Source organism: Heterodontus francisci, chromosome 7 (assembly GCF_036365525.1).
Source record: "Heterodontus francisci isolate sHetFra1 chromosome 7, sHetFra1.hap1, whole genome shotgun sequence".
NCBI classification, from domain to species: domain Eukaryota; kingdom Metazoa; phylum Chordata; class Chondrichthyes; order Heterodontiformes; family Heterodontidae; genus Heterodontus; species Heterodontus francisci.
Window position 1 is genome coordinate 16,292,694 of NC_090377.1, and position 18,957 is coordinate 16,311,650.

At 42.1% G+C, this 18,957-nt stretch overlaps 1 protein-coding gene across 1 annotated transcript in view; it reads right to left on the bottom strand.

Moving 5' to 3' along the window:
• Positions 1-18,957, bottom strand: part of pdia5 (protein disulfide isomerase family A, member 5) — a 126,091-nt gene that overhangs the window by 82,634 nt on the left and 24,500 nt on the right. Inside the window, exons 6-9 of the mRNA XM_068034842.1 lie at positions 17,744-17,836; positions 11,680-11,740; positions 7,745-7,812; positions 4,711-4,802 (exon numbers count right to left, since the gene is read on the bottom strand). Of these exons, the coding sequence (XP_067890943.1) occupies positions 4,711-4,802; positions 7,745-7,812; positions 11,680-11,740; positions 17,744-17,836 (314 nt within the window). The remainder of the gene's footprint in view (positions 1-4,710; positions 4,803-7,744; positions 7,813-11,679; positions 11,741-17,743; positions 17,837-18,957) is intronic.

Genomic DNA, 18,957 nt, shown 5'->3' on the forward strand with positions numbered 1-18,957 from the left:
CATCCCCATAGGATCAGGTTTCGCAACAGTAATTACCATTTTTAATGGTGAAAAATCAGCCAAATAGTCATATGCAAATAATTTCTTCCCTCAGTCTCGAGTTTTAGACTGTGAGTTGATTCAAGAACCTAGAACGACTTCAGCACAGAAAATAAATATTGGTTGGTTGGATTGAGCAGGTTTTTCTCCAGTGCATTCCTATTTCTCTTTCAAACTAAACATTCATAACCTGCGTGTAAAAATTATCACCTGCCAGTGAAGACTGTTACTCTCTAAGTTTTCCCCCATTTAAAAAGCATACGGGATCCTAGGTTTTATAAATAGAGGCAGAGAGTTCAAAAGTAGTTATACTAAACCTTTATGTATCACTGGTTAGCCCTCAGCTGAAGTATTGTAGCCAATTGTGTGCACCACACTTTAGGAAGGATGTCAAGGCCTTGCAGCAGTTGCAGGGGAGATTTACTAGAATGGTGCCAGGGATGAGGGTCTTCAGTTATGTAGAGAGGCGAAAGAAACTTGGATTATTTTCCTTAGAGCAGAGAAAGCTCAAGGCAGGTTTAAGAGAGATGTACAAAATTATGAAGGGTAGGGATAGAATAGGCAAAGAGAAACTGTTTCCACTGGCATAAGAGTGGATATGTAGAATACACAGATTTACAATAATTGGCAAAAAAGCCAAGGGGGAGATGAGGAGTATTTTTTTTCATGCAGTGAGTTGCTGTGATCTGGAAGGCATTGCCTGAAAGGGTGATGGAAGCGGATGCAATAATAACTTTCACGAGGGAATTGGATAAATATTTGAAAAGAGAATGTTTGCAGGGCGGTGGGGAAAGAGCAGGGGCCCAAATGGATAGCTGGCACAGGTCAAATGGCCTCACTTCTGTGATGTATGGTTCTATAAAAAAACAATTAACTCCAAGACCTTGTCACTTCAGGCTTTATTTTGAGGGGTTGCAATTGGCCTGAACAGCTCTAGGTTTTGCAGGGAGGAAGCCAAAGTTTCCATTTGCGATTGTTGTCCAGTGACATATCCACAACAGTCAACTACCCCAACGCTAGAAAATGAATATTCTGAACATGATGCACAAGATCAAGCTCACCTGTGATGCCACACGCAGTCAAATTGCCAACTAACACAATTACTCAGGAAACAAGGAATGGCTACTTTTGTGAGTTAGGATAGGTAGGCCAAGCTTCTGCAGTTATACCCCAATGCAAGCCCCAAGTGCCATCAGCTGAGGGACAGGACAAAAACCAGAGAGGAAAACATTCTTCAACATTTTGCTTTTCCCACTTCAGCGATTGTTTAATATTTGTACTGTTCTGTGGGGGAAACGATTGGGGCTCATTATTAGCCAGTTAACACACCAAGAAACAGAGATGATTTTATAGGCCATAAGGACGTCAATCAACTGAAATCCTTTACGCTCTTAAAACACACTCTAACCTGGGAAATGCTACATTCTTCCCCAGTCACAGGAGCTGTCTACCGACGTAAAGTTGGTGGCAAACCCGATTCCGCCTGGCCTGGGGATCCGACCTGCACTTTTGCAGTTCCCCAGCCTATAAAAGTGTTCTGAGGCGGGACTTCCACTTGCTTGAGGCAGGTAGTCGCACCTAATAGACTGCCGGCCAATCAGCGGGCCAGCAGCTCTTAGTCCCAGCAGCGCCACCGGGTGATGTGGCCACTGCTGGGACTGCAGCCCAGCCTCAAGACAAAGATGTCAGGGAGCCCTGGAACCAAGTTAAGTTTTTGTTGCCTCACTGGGGGTGATCAGTCGGGCCCCGTCTCGGCACGGGTGGTCTACTGGGGGGGGGGGGGGGGGGGGGGAGGAGAAGAGAGGGTGTGTTGGGATCGATTGGGGTAGTGGGGGCAGCCCTTCGTCGGGCACAGGGTGATGGATCATGAGGGGCCCCCCCCCCCCACCCCAGGCCGTCAGAGAGTAAAATTCCGGCTCTTATGTTTGCTAAATGTCTGAAACCACTTTACACAATATGTTTTTTAAAATCAGCGAGTGCAATGACTATTTCTCAAAATATGTTAATCATGCTTCTCACTTCAGCTTTTCCATCGTCAAGTTGACACTGTGGACTCAATTGGTTAGTGACCAAATGCAAATATCTCCATTCTGTGCCATATATCAATCTGTGAATATTCTGAAGGGAAATTTATCGTTAAACATTGCTAGAATCCAGCAGTGGTTTCTCTTCCTGCTCGAATATGATGTTATCTCTGGAGTTCACCGAGAATCTATCATTGGATCCCTTCCTCTTCTACATGCTGCCCCTTTGGCAATGCCACCTGAAGACGCAGGATCAGATTCCATCTGTATGCTGACAACATCCAGTTCTACCTCTCCATCAACTCTCCAGTTCACATCCATCACCTGAGTGTTGCCAGCTTGCTGTTCAACATTAAATCCTGAATGAGCTTCAATTTACTCTAGTTCAACATTGGGAAGATTGACATCATCTCCGGCCCACTCATACAAACTCCATACCATGCCACTGTTCACATCTCCCTCGCTGGCCGCTGCCTCAAGTTAAACCAGATAGTTCATATTGAATGCTCACATGAGCTTCTGGTCAGGTTCTCCCCATCATAAAGACTGTCAACTTCCTCCTCCATAACATTGCTCACCTCTGCACATCTGCTGCTGAAATACTCTTCATACCATCATAACCTCGACTATTTTAATGTTTTCCTGGCCACCCTACCATCCTGCACCCTCCATAACCTCACTTCATCCAAAACTCTGCTGCCCACATCCTAGTCCACACCATCCGACCCTCACTGACCTACATTAGCTCCTAATGCCTCAAATTTATAATTCATATCCTCATCGTCCTTGCTCCTCCACATCTCCATAACCTCCTTCAGCCCTAAAATGCACTGACATCCTGAGGTTGTGAAAGATGCTATACAAATGCAAGTCTGTCTTTCTTTAAAACTCAATTTTACATACGAACATATGAATTAGGAGCAGCAGTAGGCCACTCGGCCCCGAGCCTGCTCTGCCATTCAATAAGATCATGACTGATCCGATTGTAACCTCGACTCCACACTCCGCCTACCCCCAATAACCTTTCAAACCCTTGCTGATCAAGAATCTACTTCTACCTTAAAAATATTTAAAGACTCTGCTTCCACTGCCTTTTGAGGAAGAAAGTTCCAAAGGTTCACGACCCTCCAAGAAAAAATTTCTCATCATCTCTGTCTTAAATGGGTGACCTCTTATTTTTAGATTCTCCCACAAGGGAAAATATCCTTTCCACATCCAGCCTGTCAAGACCCCTCAGGATCTTATATGTTTCAATGAAGTTGCCTCTTACTCTTATAAACTCTAGCGGATACAAGCTTAAGACTGTCCAACCTTACCTCGTAAGATAAACTAGCCATTCCAGGTATTCGTCTAGTAAACCTTCTCTGAACTGCTTCCAATGCATTTACGTCCTTCCTTAAATAAGGAGACCAATACTGTACACAGAACTCCAGATGTCGTCTCACCAAAATGCCCCATATAACTGAAGCAAAACCTCTCGACTTTTGTATTCAATTCCCCTCACAATAAACAACAACATTCTATTAGCTTTCTTAATTAATTGCTGAACTTGCATACTAACCTTTTGCGATTCATGCACTAGGACACCCAGATCCCTCTGCATCTCAGAGCTCTGCAATCTTTCACCATTTAGATAATAAGCTTCTTTTTTGTTCTTCCTGCCAAAATGGACAATTTCACATTTTCCCACATTATACTCCATTTGCCAGATCTTTGCCCACTCACAACCTATCAATATCCCTTTGTAGCCTCATGTCCTGTTCACAACTTACTTTCCTACCTATCTTTGTCATCAGCAAATTTAGCAACCATACCTTTGGCTCTTTCATCCAAGTCATTTATATAAACTGTAAAATGTTGAGGCCTCAGCACTGATCCCTGCGACACACATCTTGCCAACCAGAAAATGGCCCATTTATGCTTATTCTCTGTTTCGTGTTAGCTAGCCAATCTTCTGTACATGTTAATATGTTACCCCCTACACCATGAGCTTTTATTTTCTGCAATAACCTTTGATGAGGTATCTTATCAAATGCCTTCTGGAAATCTAAACTCAGTACATCCACCCCTTTATCCACAGCACATGTTACTTCTTCAAACAACTCCAATAAATGGGTTAAACATGATTTCCCTTTCACAAATCCATGTTGACTCTGCTGATTACCTTGAATTTTGCCAAGTGCCCTTTAATAATAGCTAACATTTTCCCTAAGACAGATGTTAAGCTAACTGGCCTGTAGTTTATATTTTAGCGACCCTCCTACTATATCATTTATCACAGAGTTCATTTTTATCCAAATGTACTTCTCTCAAGTGCCCTTGGGACTTCTAACTACATTGAAGGGATGATATAAATGCATGATGGTGATGTTGCTAATTTGTACCCAGTACCCCTTTTATGGCAAACTTTCTTTTGAAAAGGTATGTGTGTGTGTGTGTGCGTGCATATGGGGGCGTGGGTAGAAGAAAAAAAGAAAGGAAAGCCTCAATACAAAAGCCATCCGATATAGTATCTGTCGCACTACACGAACCACCTAATCTTGCTGTTTTATTGTTAAGTTGTCTAAAACATCAAAACCACACAAGATTGCTTAGACCTTATTGGTTAACCTCAAAATGTGCCTCAGATGTATCAAGAACAACTTACTCAAAGTAACAGAAGGTTGGATATCCTTTAATGTTAAATTCCTGTTTGATTTCGTCAAATTCAGATGGATGGACGTTCATTCCGGCCATTACCTATTCAGGAAACAGTTAGCGTTGGAATTGATAAATCATTTATGCAAAATGACTGCGTGTTCAATGAAAACTTGATGAATTTATAGCCTAAAGAGCTGTTAACTATTTCAAGACTAGACCCTCTTCCTGAATCATAGTCCAACAGTAAGAATTGACCTAAATATCCAATGCTACTGAAAGTTAGGGGTCCAGTTGAGCAGGAGGTTGTTCACTCTCAGTCCCAGGTCCCTCAACTCAAGAACGGATGGTCTGTTCGGTCTTGGTTAAACTAACAATTAAAACTCTCAATTGTTTATTTTGCTTCAATCACTGAACAGACTGGGTGATGCAACGAGACCCAGCTGGGAAAAGACCAGATAGAAGGCCAAAACTGAGTTAATGGAGCTGTGTATGGGAAGTCGTGAATAAAACAGTGACAAGAGGCAGCTGTGGGTTCTGGCAGAAGGAAGTTTACAATTAGTGGGCGAGGTCTTATGGTGCTTATTGGCAGCCGCCTTATGACTACTGATGGCACAGAAGTTCCAATTCTTGGTCAGCTATTGCTGTCCAGTCATTGACACTATCCTTCATCACATTAGGAGAGAGAGGAGGGGAAAACGGAGCTGACACTTCAACTTGAAATCTATCTCCAATTAGCCGATTTATAAAGTCATGACTGCGACCTACACTATATTGGAGTCCCCTATTGGTATTTTTACTTTGCCCTTGTCCTTCATACCAACCCAAATGTCTACACTGCTCAATATTAGACATCTATCCACATTCATTTTGAAAGCATCAGCCCAGAATGCATTCAATGTGCTAGAATGCAGTCTATTCAAAAAATCTTTACAAAAAAAAAAGTCTTGGGATGTAGGCATCGCTGGCAAGGCCAGGATTTATTATCCATACCTAGTTGCCTGAGAAAGTGGCAGTGAGCCTCCAACTGGAACTTGTACAGTCCATTCGTTAAAGGTGCTCCCATAGTGCATTGTGCCAGCGACAAAAGAACAGTGAATACATGTTCAAGTCAAGATAGTGACTTAAAGAACTTGAAGCTAATGGTGTTCCCATGCACCTGTTACCCTTGTCCTTCTAGGTGAAAGGGGTCATGGATTTGGGAGGTGCTTTCAAAGAAACCTTGGCAAATTGCTTCAGTGCAGCCATACTATAATAGTGGTGGATGTTTAGGCTAATGTATGAGGTAGGCATCAAGCAGTTTGCGTTTCCATGCATGGTGTTAAGCTTCTTGATTGGTGTTGCAGTTGCACCCATCCTGGCAATATAGAGTATTCCATCACATTCCTGACTTGTACCTTGCAGGTGGTAGAGAGGCTTTGAGGAGGCAGGTGAGCCACTCGACACAGAACAGCCAACCTTGGACCTGTCCCAATAGCCACGGAATTTATGTTGTTGATCTAATTGAGTTTCTGTTCAATGGTGTCCCCCAAGAACATTGATGATGGGGGCAAAGGTGATGGCAATGTCAACAGGAGATGGTTAGGCTCTCTCTTTCTGGCAATGGTCATTGCCTGGTGCACAAGATGCAAATGTTAGTTGTCACTTATCATTGGAATATTGCCTAGGTTTTGCTGCATGCAGCCATGGGCTGCTTCATTATGAGAAACTGTTGTGATAAGCAGGTATAAATGGAATGCTGTTTGAAAGTACAAGGTAGCATTTGCTAGTTGATCTAAACAGGACTCAGTCGGACTTCACCTTGCCCCACACAATATGGACGTGGCAACAAGAGGGTGGGAAGAGTGAAAAACAAACAGAATATGGTTATTAAATTTCCTTTGAATTAACAGATAGAAGTGGAATAAAGAAACCGGAATGGCAAAAAGAAAATCTATGATTTAAAAAAAACTCAGTGGGCAAATTTATTTGAAGCAGCATACTGAGCTATAGAGAACAGGAAGGCCCCAGCTAAATATCCAATCTGTGCTATATTATATGATCTTAGCCCAGGTAGCAGTTAGAGTTCTACAATGAGCTTGGGACTGAAAACAAAAAGCAAAATTGTTCAGGGAATCCCCATTCTTGATCCCTTCCCAGTACCAGCTTCAGTTTTACAGCTTTCACCAACATAGGCGTGATGGGCCGAATGGCTTTCTGTGCTGTAGTTCCTATAATTCCATCTAGTACCTTCAATAGCACCTCCAAAGCCTGCAACCTCTGCCACCTAGAAGAACAAGGGCAGCAGAAGCATGGAAACACCACCACGCCACCATTCCTTCATTGTCACTGGGTCAAAATCCTGCAACTCCCTACATAACAGCACTGTGGGAGCACTTTCACCACATGGACTGCAGCAGTTCAACCACCACCTTCTGAAGAGCAACTACTGATGTGCAAAAAATGTTGCCCTTACTAGCAACACCAATATCTTCCAATTGAATTTAGAAACTTTTTTGCTGCAAAGTACATGTGCAGACGGAGGGTGAAGCAAGATCAGGCTCAGCTACAACAGCTCCCATATTCCAATAACTGACCATGCACACACCATTTATGAGAGGCAAGAGTCCAATAGCATCTGTTGATCACTGCCAACGCAAGTGAACACAGTAAGGAGAAAAGGGTTTCAGGCAGGCCAAACAAAACTATAAGGCGGGTTAGCAAGTCTCTGTACTGTTTAGTGGCTGGTTACAGATCTGGCCTTGGATGGGACTTGTTCCAGTAATGCAAGTTGTATAAATTGAGGTTACAGAGAGGAAAAAAAAAATAGTATACAGTATTCTCCTCCTGGGCTTCAAAATCTTGAACACAATGAAGCACGACATTAAATTTCATGAAAGGTTTCATTCCCATATATTTCTAATAAAAGTCCAACTGATTGAAAAAGCTGAGTAGGATAACGAAATCAGGATTGAATGTCTAATTAAACTGATTTGCAAAATAGGAAACCGAATGGTCTGCATTCATGGTGCCTTTTTATAGAACAGTGGAACAGTGATACTTACATAAGTGCCCTTTAAATCTGTGGCAGCTTGTTGAAAGGCTGGCATCATTCGCTTACACACTCCACACCCTGACTCACGAGGTAAAGGGTAGGTCAAAGGCGAAAGCAGAACAATAAACAGAAAAGGGGAGACAAACATTGTACTAAACGAGTCAGTGACGGCTTTAACAAAATCATTTCACCAGATGCTATTCCAAAGATATGACTACACAACGAGTGGCAGCTCCTCAATAGCAACTATCCAATTCAATCGCTTTTCCGAGACCACGTCATATTCTTTTAAACTCTTTTTCAGATATTTATTCTATTTTTAAACACCATTCTATGGCACTGTTACATGTGGGGTGGATTTCTGTTCTTCTTAGAGCACAGGAGATTTAATAGAAGCAATAAAAATGAGGGTTTTTAATAGAACAAGTAGGAAGAAACAGTTTCCATTGGTTGGTGGGGCGGGGGGGGGGGGGGGCGGCGGGGGTAGTGAGTAGAGGACACAAGTTTAAAAAGAACTAGAGGGGAAATGAGAATTTCTTTTTTTTTTTACACAAAGGATGAAGATCTGCAATGTACTACTTGAAAGAGCAGTGGATTGCACAAGAACTTTCAAAAGGCAATTAGGCAGGACTAAGGATGAAGATTTTAAAAATTGCAGATGTTTGAGGGAAATGCTGGGGTGTGGGACTAAATTGGACAGCTCTTTCAAAGAGCTGGCACAGACACTTTGACCAAATGGCCTCCTTCTCTACTGTAAGATTCTATGATTCGCTCTTCTAGTGATAGCCCCCAATTTAAACTCCCTTTTTAGTGACTCGCCAATCAGTGGAAAGTCTTTCACTGTTTACCTTCCATCATTGATAAGCTCTATTAATTCCCCCACCCTCAACCTTCAATATTCCAATGCAAAAATGTCCAAATTTGTTAGGCCTTTCTTCATAATCAGAGACTTATATTCATAGTATTACATATTCAATTTAATTTGGCTATTTCTTTTCCATGGTTCTAATATTCTTCCTCACCATCTTCTACAAATCCAGCATTTTTTTACATTCTATGCCTTCTGTATTAAGTTCAGAAACCCATTCACCTTTTTACACCCTCTTCTCTCCTACCTTTAAAAGATCCATATATCTTTGATTTCTCCATTTTTCCACTTGATGACTGTTTAGGGTATTCCTCCTTTCACTATTCTTTTGCCAAAAACGTACCACTACCTATTTCACTGATCTGCATCTGTCACCTACCTGCCCATTCTGCTAACCTGCCTTTGGCCTCCTGAAGGGCATTTCCTGAAACGTTAACAATGCTGCTCTTCACAGACTGGCTGAGTGTTTAGATTATTTTCTGTTTTTAGATTTTCAGCATTGGTGGGTTTTTTTTTGTCCTCCTACAAACTCTTCCTCACATTTAGTCCATCAACAAACTCCGATATTATTCCTCTTGTGCTTACATCCAAACCTTGACTGGCAACGGAACCATGTACAATGGGTACTGCAAGTACAAGGGAGTCATTACGACATTTTGCATGTGTCAGAAGAAAACCTAAAACTCACTGTCGCTCAGGAGCTAAGCACAGAATATGTATATATTTGATATATAGTTGATAACGATCTGGTCATGGCTCGTCTCACTAGAATAGTTCACTACTTAGTTCTGATGAAGGATTATGGCTGAAACTTTAACCAGTCTTTCTCCCTCAGGTGCTGGTCAACCTGCTGTGTAATTCCAGCCTTTTCGCTTTTAGTTTAGGTTTGCAAAATTTGTCTCGTTATCGTTGCTTGTAAGCTGTTCTGTTCATTCAGTAGGAGCATGGCTGCCGGAAGACATTAAGTGTCCCTTTAAAACAATGCAGAACAGCGTACGATCAGTGGACTGTTAATCGTTATTTCTCAGATGTTTTCTTTAAATATCGTGCAGCTATCGAATACAGATATGAAATGCATCATAGAGTTGCGGATATAGGTTGATGCTCGTGATCCTGCACAACCAGATTGTGACAGGAACATAAGCAGCTGCAGGGCTCATCCTTATGCCTGAGGGGAGGGGGAGAAGGGTGGGGTTAAAAGGACAGAAAATGTTTAGTTTAGTTAAGTTTAGAGATACAGCACTGAAACAGGCCCTTCGGCCCACCGAGTCTGTGCCGACCATCAACCACCCATTTATACTAATCCTACACTAATCCCATATTCCTACCACATCCACACCTGTCCCTATATTTTCCCTACCACCTACCTATACTAGGGGCAATTTATAATGGCCAATTTACCTATCAACCTGCAAGTCTTTTTTTGGCATGTGGGAGGAAACCCACGCAGACACAGGGAGAACTTGCAAACTCCACACAGGCAGTACCCAGAATTGAACCCGGGTCGCTGGAGCTGTGAGGCTGTGGTGCTAACCACTGTGCTGCCCATGCCACTGTGCCGCCCATTAGTGGCCAAATCAATCCCTGTTGCACAGTGGCGCAGTGGTTAGCACCGCAGCCTCACAGCTCCAGCGACCCGGGCTCAATTCTGGGTACTGCCTGTGTGGAGTTTGCAAGTTCTCCCTGTGTCTGCGTGGGTTTCCGCCGGGTGCTCCGGTTTCCTCCCACATGCCAAAGACTTGCAGGTTGATAGGTAAATTGGCCATTATAAATTGCCCCTAGTATAGGTAGGTGGTAGGGAAATATAGGGACAGGTGGGGATGTGGTAGGAATATGGAATTAGTGTAGGATTAGTATAAATGGGTGGCTGATGGTCGGCACAGACTCGGTGGGCCGAAGGGCCTGTTTCAGTGCTGTATCTCTAAATAAATAAATAAAATGGGCAGGAACAGATAGGCTAGGGAGAAGTAATGCATCCTACACATCAAAAAATGGCCATTGCAAGAAAAAAAAAATCACAATACGACAAGCTCTGACAGCACTCACTTTATTCAATAAATGTACCAACTGTACAGGTTCTTAAGATTTTTAAGATTTAAAAAAACACAGGCACACAAAAGAACTAGCAGCTGTTCTAAAATGAAAATAAGTCACAAAGCAACAAAACACTGACTGAGTAACAGAAGGCCGAGAGGAATCTTGCTGCTTCATTATCATCAGGGGTTGCAGCAGTGAAAACAGTGCAAAAAGTATTCTTTGCAAAAATAGCAAGGAGTGTTTTTCTAATCTGATTGAACGAGGAATGTCATGATTTCCTTTCCCTCTAATTCTTCTCTCCTGAACTTTAGTGCGGATCCACAGCTGGCAGGAGGGGAGGTCTCTTGCATTCCAATGAAGGAGCTACCCTTCTTACACCATCTTTGACAGGGAGTGAAACATAGGAACAGGAGGAGGCTATTCAGCCCCTTGCGTCTGTTTTGCCATTCAATTAGATGAATGATCTGTATCTCAACTCCATCTACCCACCTTGCTTCTACAACCCTTAATACAACTGGCCAACAAAAATTGAACACTCAGTCTTGAAGTTTTCCATTGAACCCCAACCTCAAGAGTTTTTTGGGGAAAAAGAGGCCCAGGTCTCCATTAACCTTTGTGTGCTGGCAAGATATTTGACGCTGATGGTGAGGGTGGGGAAGGAACATAAAAATTGAACCCAATTCTGTTCTCCCAAACATTCACAATTTCCACTGCATGGCGACTAGGAGGAGCAATCCTGGCTGATTCTCTCTCCACCTACCCCAACCTCCGCTTTGTCGTCTGCATGGCCCTTGAGATTTTTTTTTCCTTAAAAGGATGGTGTAGAAAAGGAGCTTCTGGTTAGTTATCCAGCTGTGGTCACTTGCTTTGCAGAAACCCAGTCCCCCACTACCCACACCTCAACACCCCACTGCCAAAGCAGTTGTAACATGCCAACCACTCGCCACCTCAATTGTGGATGCTAGAGAGACAGAAAAAAGACATGCAGTGCTATTACCAACTGGCTAGGAACGTGCATGCGCACACAGAAGAAAACTTACATGGGGCGTAGAAAATCATGAGAATTGGTCGCTCCTCCTTCTTTATCAATTTTCTGAATTCCTAAAGAAATAGCGAACAGGATGACCAAAGAAAGCAAGTCAATACTTACTACACTGGAAAACAGTGCATCTAAAGTGATATAAAAGGCAAGAAGCCTACAGTTTCCTAAAGAAATGTATTACAAAATCAGGGCACTTCAATGCAGTGCTGAGTTGCACATCTTTTGTTTCAGTCAATATACAGAGTTGCTTGCCGAGATAGATGTGAAAGATCCCATGGTATTATCTGAAGGGGAGTTGAGGAGTCCTGGCCATCATCACTTAAGCCTCATCCAATGCCACTGAAACATATTACGTAGTCATTTATTACACTGTTGTTTGGGGGACCATGCTGTATGCAACTGACTGCCACATCTGCCTGCAGTAAAGAGTGATTACACTTCAAAAAGGTAATTCAATTGGCTGTGCGGCGGCTTTGGGATTTCCCGAGGCGACAAAAAGGAGCTCTATTTTTAAAAAATGCAAGTTCTTTCATTTAGAAAAAAAAAAAATCGAACTTCAAAAAAGTTTCCACCTTTTGAACATTTTTTCATCCTGTAACCAGAAAGACTTACTACGAAGGGAAAAGCATCATTGGCTGCCTTCAGCAGATGCCTCCATTCAAAATAGAGAACTTAATTTTTTTTAAACTCTTTTGTATATGTTTACATGGGTTGCTCAAAATTATTCCCCTTATTTAAAAAAAATCCTTCAGAACCCTTCTCATTGCCCCCAACTCTTAAAATTTTGTACATGCCCTGGACGCAATGTGTGTGGGAATAAAGTTAATCTCACCTTTTGTCTGTTTATATGGGATTGACTGCTTGTGGCTATGATATTTTGGACACTGCGGGTGTATTAGAGGAAGGGTTGGGGAGAGATCAGGTCTGAAAGCCAACTAAAAACAGAACAAAACACGAGACCAACAATGGAGCTGTCCCAGAAGCAGGAATGCTGTGCATTGTTCTTTTCTAACCATTTAGTTCCCTTCTGCGACTGACAGGAAGGAGGAGCAAAGATAAGGTTAGCTGCACCATTGCCAACGTTCCAGCATAACTGTGGCATTTGACCAGCAGTACAAAATCTCTGGAATATGAAGCTTATGTGCTGGAAAGGCAAACCTTGGAGAACTGTCTGTCTTTATACTCAACATGATCAAAAAAAATTAGGTCTGCAGCTTTGGGAAAGATTCAACTACGAAGAAAGAACCAAACAACTTTTGTGCAACTAGATTTACTTGGAAATTTATTGGGAAAAGGTTGAAATATTTGTATTTCAAAAATTTACATGTGCAGCACCTTTGGATGACTTTACTTTTGTGTCACTATGGTTCTGGTATGCCTTAAGCTTACATTCTACTTTCCGGAGGTGCTTTAAACACCGCCTTAAGTCATGCACACTAGTTATTCCAATTTGCTGTGAAATTTTCACACACAAGCTCTGAACACTTCATCCTACTTTGTATATGTGTCTTTGGTGCTCAGCAATGCTCCCTGTTTTGGAATGAACACGGATATGGTAAACATGGCGCACATAATTTAAATAAGATGATGGCCTCATGCCATTTGGAGGGGCCAAGAGTTGCATCAGAAAATACAATGGGGTAATTTTAATATCCGTTATTTCATTAAGTCCCAAGCACAAAAGATTCTAGGGCCACATGCCATATCCAGTTATTAAATGCTCATTTTAACTATTAAAATCTAGAGTATTCCAAGTGTGTGGAAACAGAAATACACTGAAAATAGCTGAACTGCTTTAATGGGAATACCATTGCTCTTGGGAAGGAGGAAAAAAAAAACAAGACTCTCAATTCTATAGCACCTTACCACAGCTCAAAAACACCGCACAGCTAGACACATGTAGCCTATTACTTTGAAATGCAATAATTGTTGCCACATAGGCAAACCAAGGCAGCCATTTTGCACACAGCAAGATCCCATTATCAACAAGGTGAATAGCCAGTTAATCAAAAGCATCTCCTCCCACAAGGTGAAGAGTAAAAAAAAATTTTTCTTCCCTCTGATGTATGGTTTCTCAGTGGACGCAGGGCCAGCCAAAAATTAGGACATCCAGTACCGCAGAACTCCAAACTTGAAAAGATCTGCTCAATGAGCTGACTGTCAATCCCTTGATCAGGGATTGGCATCCTTCTTGAGCCTGGATGCCAAACCCAGGTCACAGATGAGGTAAAAAGTAAAGCACCAAGTGCTGGAAATGACAATAAAAGCACAGCTCTGCTGAAGGGTTATACGCGAAATGTGCATCTTTCTCTTTCAACTGCTGACCAAGCTGCCGTGCACATACAGCCCTTTGTATTTGCATTTCAGTCAAAGAGAAGCTTTGCATGCTTTGCTACTGACTGTTAACTCTCTTCCCACACGCGGTGTCTTTGGAACTCTGCCCCTTATACAAAACAGCTTGAATGAGATGATCCTTCAGAACCAAGTTTGTTGCAGCTTACACTGATCTATGAGAAATCTGTGACTTGCCCCTTGATGGACCAGTCCAATTCCTCCAGTAATTTGCACTCGCAACAACACAGATAAGGTCAAGTCTTCATGACATTGTTCCTCATTATTGGTATCTCCCCTTCCATGCAGTTAGAAGGAAAGGCTTGCATTTACATAATGACTTTCAAGGCCTCAGAGTGCCCGAAAGTATTTTACAGCCAATGAAGTACTTCTGAAGTGTAATCACTGTTGTAATGTAAGAAATGCAGCAGCCAGTTTGCACGTGGCCAGGCCCCACAAACAGCAATGAGATAAACGAACAGATAATATGTTTTTAGGTATTAAAAACAAGAAATGCTGGAAATACTCTCAGCTCTGGCAGAACTGATGAAGGATCACTGACCTAAAACATTAACTCTGCTTCTCTCTTCACAGATGCTGCCAGACCTGACGAGTATTTCCAGAATTTCTTGCTTTTATTTCAGATTTCCAGCATCTGCAGTATTTTGCTCTTATTTTATATCTTTTAAGGTGTTGGTTGAGGGATAAATATTGACCAAAACACCAGGGAGAATTCCCTTGCTCTTTTTTTGAATAAGGCCATGGGATCTTTCACATCAACCCGAGTGGCCAGACAGGGCCTCGGTTTAACATTTCATTCAAAGGATAGCATCCGCTCCTTCAGTATCGCACTAGAGTGTTGTCATAGATTGCTAGCTCAAGTCTCAGGAATGGGTCTTGAACTATGAACCTTCTGATTCAGAGGAGAGTGTGCTACCACTGACCCAATGCTGACACAAAACATAACTTCTTACTGGTTGGAACGCACCTTTAGAATACTGACTTGTGCATGAGCACTAGAATTGGCACCCACATACCAGAACATGTCAGTTCTGGGTTAGACACAGGTCCAGATACACCAAAGCTAGACTTTTTCAGTTGGGTCTCCAAAACATTCTTTTGGCTATCTTCCACCCTCTACAAACCTGAACTCATCAAAAACTCTATTGCCTGTATCCTAACTTGCATAAGGTCCCGTTCACCCACTGGGCTTTCTGACCTACGTTAACTCCTGGTGCACCATAAGCTCAAATTTAAAATCTTCACACGAGAATTTAAATCCTCCCTTACTCCCACCTTCACTGGCTTCCTCCAAATCAAGCCTCTTGTGCAAACCCTCCACCCACTTCCTTCACCTCACCATAGGCAGCAATGGCTTCAATTGTCTACACATGAGCATAGGAACATAGGAAATAGGAGCAGGAGTAGGCCATTCAGCCCCTCGAGCCTGCTCCGCCATTCAACTACATCATGGTTGATCCCCCTCTCAATGCAATTTTCCTGCACTATTTCCATAATCCCTTGATATCTTTAATATCTAGAAATCTAGCGATCTTTGCCTTGAACATACTCAATGGCTGATCCTCCATAACCCTCTGGGGTAGAGAATTCCAAAGATTCACCAGCCTCCAAGTGAAGAAATTCCTCATCTCAGTCCTAAATGGCTTATCTCTTATTCTGAGATGGTGTCCCGTGGTTATAGACCCTCCCACCAACCAGTGAAAACATCCTTCCTGCATCAACCCTGTTGAGCCCTGTAAGAATTTTGTATGCTTCTCCTGATCACCCCTCATTCTTCTAAACTTGAGAATTCAGGCCCAGTCTCCTCAATCTCTCAAGACAATCGCGCCACCCCAGGAATTAGTCTGGTGAACCTCCGTTACACTCCCTCCATGACAAGTAAATCCTTCATTAGATAAGGAGACCAAGGCTCTATACAATTGCAGTAAGACTTCTTTACTCCTGTACTCAAATCCTTTTGCAATAAAGGCCAACATACCATATGTCTACCGAATTGCTTGCTGCACCTGCATGTTAACTTTCAGTGATTTATGAACAAGGACACCCAGGTCCCTTTGGACATCAACACTTCCCAATCTCTCACCATTTAAGAAATACTTTGCATTTCCACTTTTCCTACCAAAGTGAATAATTTCATATTTTTCCACATTATATCCCATCTGCCATGTTCTTGCCCACTCACTTAGCCTGTCTAAATCCCCTTGAAGCCTCTTTGCGTCCTCAACTCGCATTCCCACCTAGTTTTGTCTCATCAGAAAACTTGAAAATGTTAGCTTAAGTTCTAATTCCCCTTCTAAACCTCTCCGACTTTCTACCTCTCTCTCCTCCCTTAAAATCTATCTCTTTGTCGAAGCTTTTGGTCGCCTGTCCTAATGTCTCCTCCTTTAATTCGGTATCAATTTTTGTCTGATTATACTCTGTGAAGGGCCCAGAGACATTTTACTATACTCAAGGTGCTATATAAATGCAGGTTGTTACACCAACAAAAATGTTCAATCTCAGGTACAAGACATACATTTTCTATGTATTCGTTAAGAGTATTTCTCTTCCTCTCCTCACCCCAAATGACAGTCCCTGTAAGATTGTTTAAGGAAATAGCAATTCTTATATCAAAGGAAAGATTAATTATTGGTAAGAGACCTCAAGAATAGTCCAAAGATCACACAAAAGAAATTGTACGATGTGCAGTTTTCAACACAACATGTTGTGGTCAGCAGTGTGATATCTATATCTCCTTTTCTGTGGTTTCTCAGATTTTGTTTGTTGAGATATTTAGCAGGTCTTCCCGCTGACAGTGATATGTTCTGTGGTTGGATTTTGAGCAAAGTTGAGCTGAGTGCATTTTTGATGTAGGCCCAAGGAAGTCAAAGGGAATTTTCCTTTTAATGCCATCTTTGGGAGTCAGTCAAGTTTTTACTCTCAGTAATACCCTCCGTAGAACTGAAAGCACTGGAAGCAAATTGATCATCTGAAAGTAGACGATACTTTGAACAGGTGTGAGCAGGCTCGTGTGAAGTGTGAACGCTGGCATAGATCAGTTTGGCCAAATGGACTGTATCTGTGCTGTGGACCTTGGTAAAATAGGTTGGCTTTTGGATGTAACCAAGTTATAGAGCCATACAGTAATACAACACAGAAACAGGCCCTTCATGTCTGAGCACACGATGATTTGCCACAGGGAGCATTTACAGATACTACTACAAATATTTATCCACATTTTTCCTTAAATGATGAGAGGAAAGATTCAGGGCTATGGGGGGGAAAGAGAGAAGGGTAGCGGGATTAGTTCCACATTGTTCTAGCAAAGAGCCAACATTGACACGAAAGGCTGAACGGCCTCCTGCTGTGCTGCAAATCGCATGGTTCTGTGATCGTCTTGTTGTGACTTCCCAGTGACTTTCGGTTATTTATGCATTAAAGTCCTTCCTTTTATCATAGTACTGGCATTACAGTAAATTACATTCTTTTATTTAAAAATATCAAAACACTCCATGCAGAAATTTTAACCAATATAAGAACAATCTTAAATAAATCCCATGAGATAATGCAAGGTCACACTATACTGCATGCATTACATGTCCTTTGTGCCATGATCTAAAACATTGACAGCATTCACATTCTCGTGTGCACAAACAAAATAAAGCAGCATTGTTACCACTATTGAGTATCCTATTTCCCAGCTAAGTCCATTATCAGGAATAGTGTCAAACCTTCTCACTGTCAATGTGAACCACATCCTTTGCCTCAGGATTCTCTTCCCACAATGGAGCGCCCTCCGGATCCCTCATAAATGCCACCATTGACTGTGAACAATCAGAAACAGTGCAGAGTTCATGAATTTCTAAGCTCAGGAGCACAATCTCGGAGTTTTGAATACTCAAATTATTTGTGGTGGCACGGAGGATTAAAGGAAATGAAAAGACTATTTGCATCTAAAACTTCTCGGGCTAATCAGTGGTATTGTGCCTATTCCACCCCGATCCCAAAGAAGCTTCTCACAGACTGGCAGGAATGGAGGGGAGATTACATCAACCATTACAACATTAACCACTGGAACTGGCCAACAGATGAGACTTCAGAAAGAAATGCACACATAAAAAAAATGATGGCCTTTTTTGCAAGAGGAATCAAAGGTTTTCCATATAAAAAGAAAATGTAGGGTTGCCCTCTATTTGCTAGTTTTTGCCAGAAAGTTGTCTTTGATACGATGCAAGGATTACTGTTTTGTAGCAGGCTGCCAAGACGCCCCTACAACCAGAACCTGAATACCACCATTCTGTCACCGGGCATTAGTGCACTGATGAGCCAGACCACCAGATCTTCACATGCAGCAAATGCAACTCCTTTATTCAAAAAGGGAGGGAGGCAGAAAGCAGGAAACTACAGGCCAGTTTGCTTAACATCTGTCTTGGACAAAATGGTAGAAGCTATTATTGAAGATGCTATAACAGGGCACTTAGAAAAGTTCAAGGTAATCAGGCAGAATCAACATGGATTTATGAAAGGGAAATTGGTTTAACCAATTTATTGGAGTTCTTTGAAGTAGTAACATGTGCTGTGGATAAAGGGGAACCAGTGGATGTACTGTCCTTAGATTTCCAAAAGGCAATTGATAAGGTTGCACATCAAAGGTTATTGCGGACAATCAAAGCTCATGGTGTAGGGGGATTGGCATGGATAGAAGGTTGGCTAGCTAAAAGGAAACGGACATCAATGGGTCAAATTGCTGGTTAGCAAGATGTAAAGAGTGGTGTGCCACAGTGTTCATTGCTGGGGTCTCAACATTTTACAATTTATATAAATGACTTGGATGAAGGGACCGAAAGTGGTTGCTAAATTTGCTGATGACCACAAAGATAGGTAGGAAAGTAAGTTGTAAAGAGGACATAAGGAGACTACAAAGGGCTATAGACAGGTTAAGTGA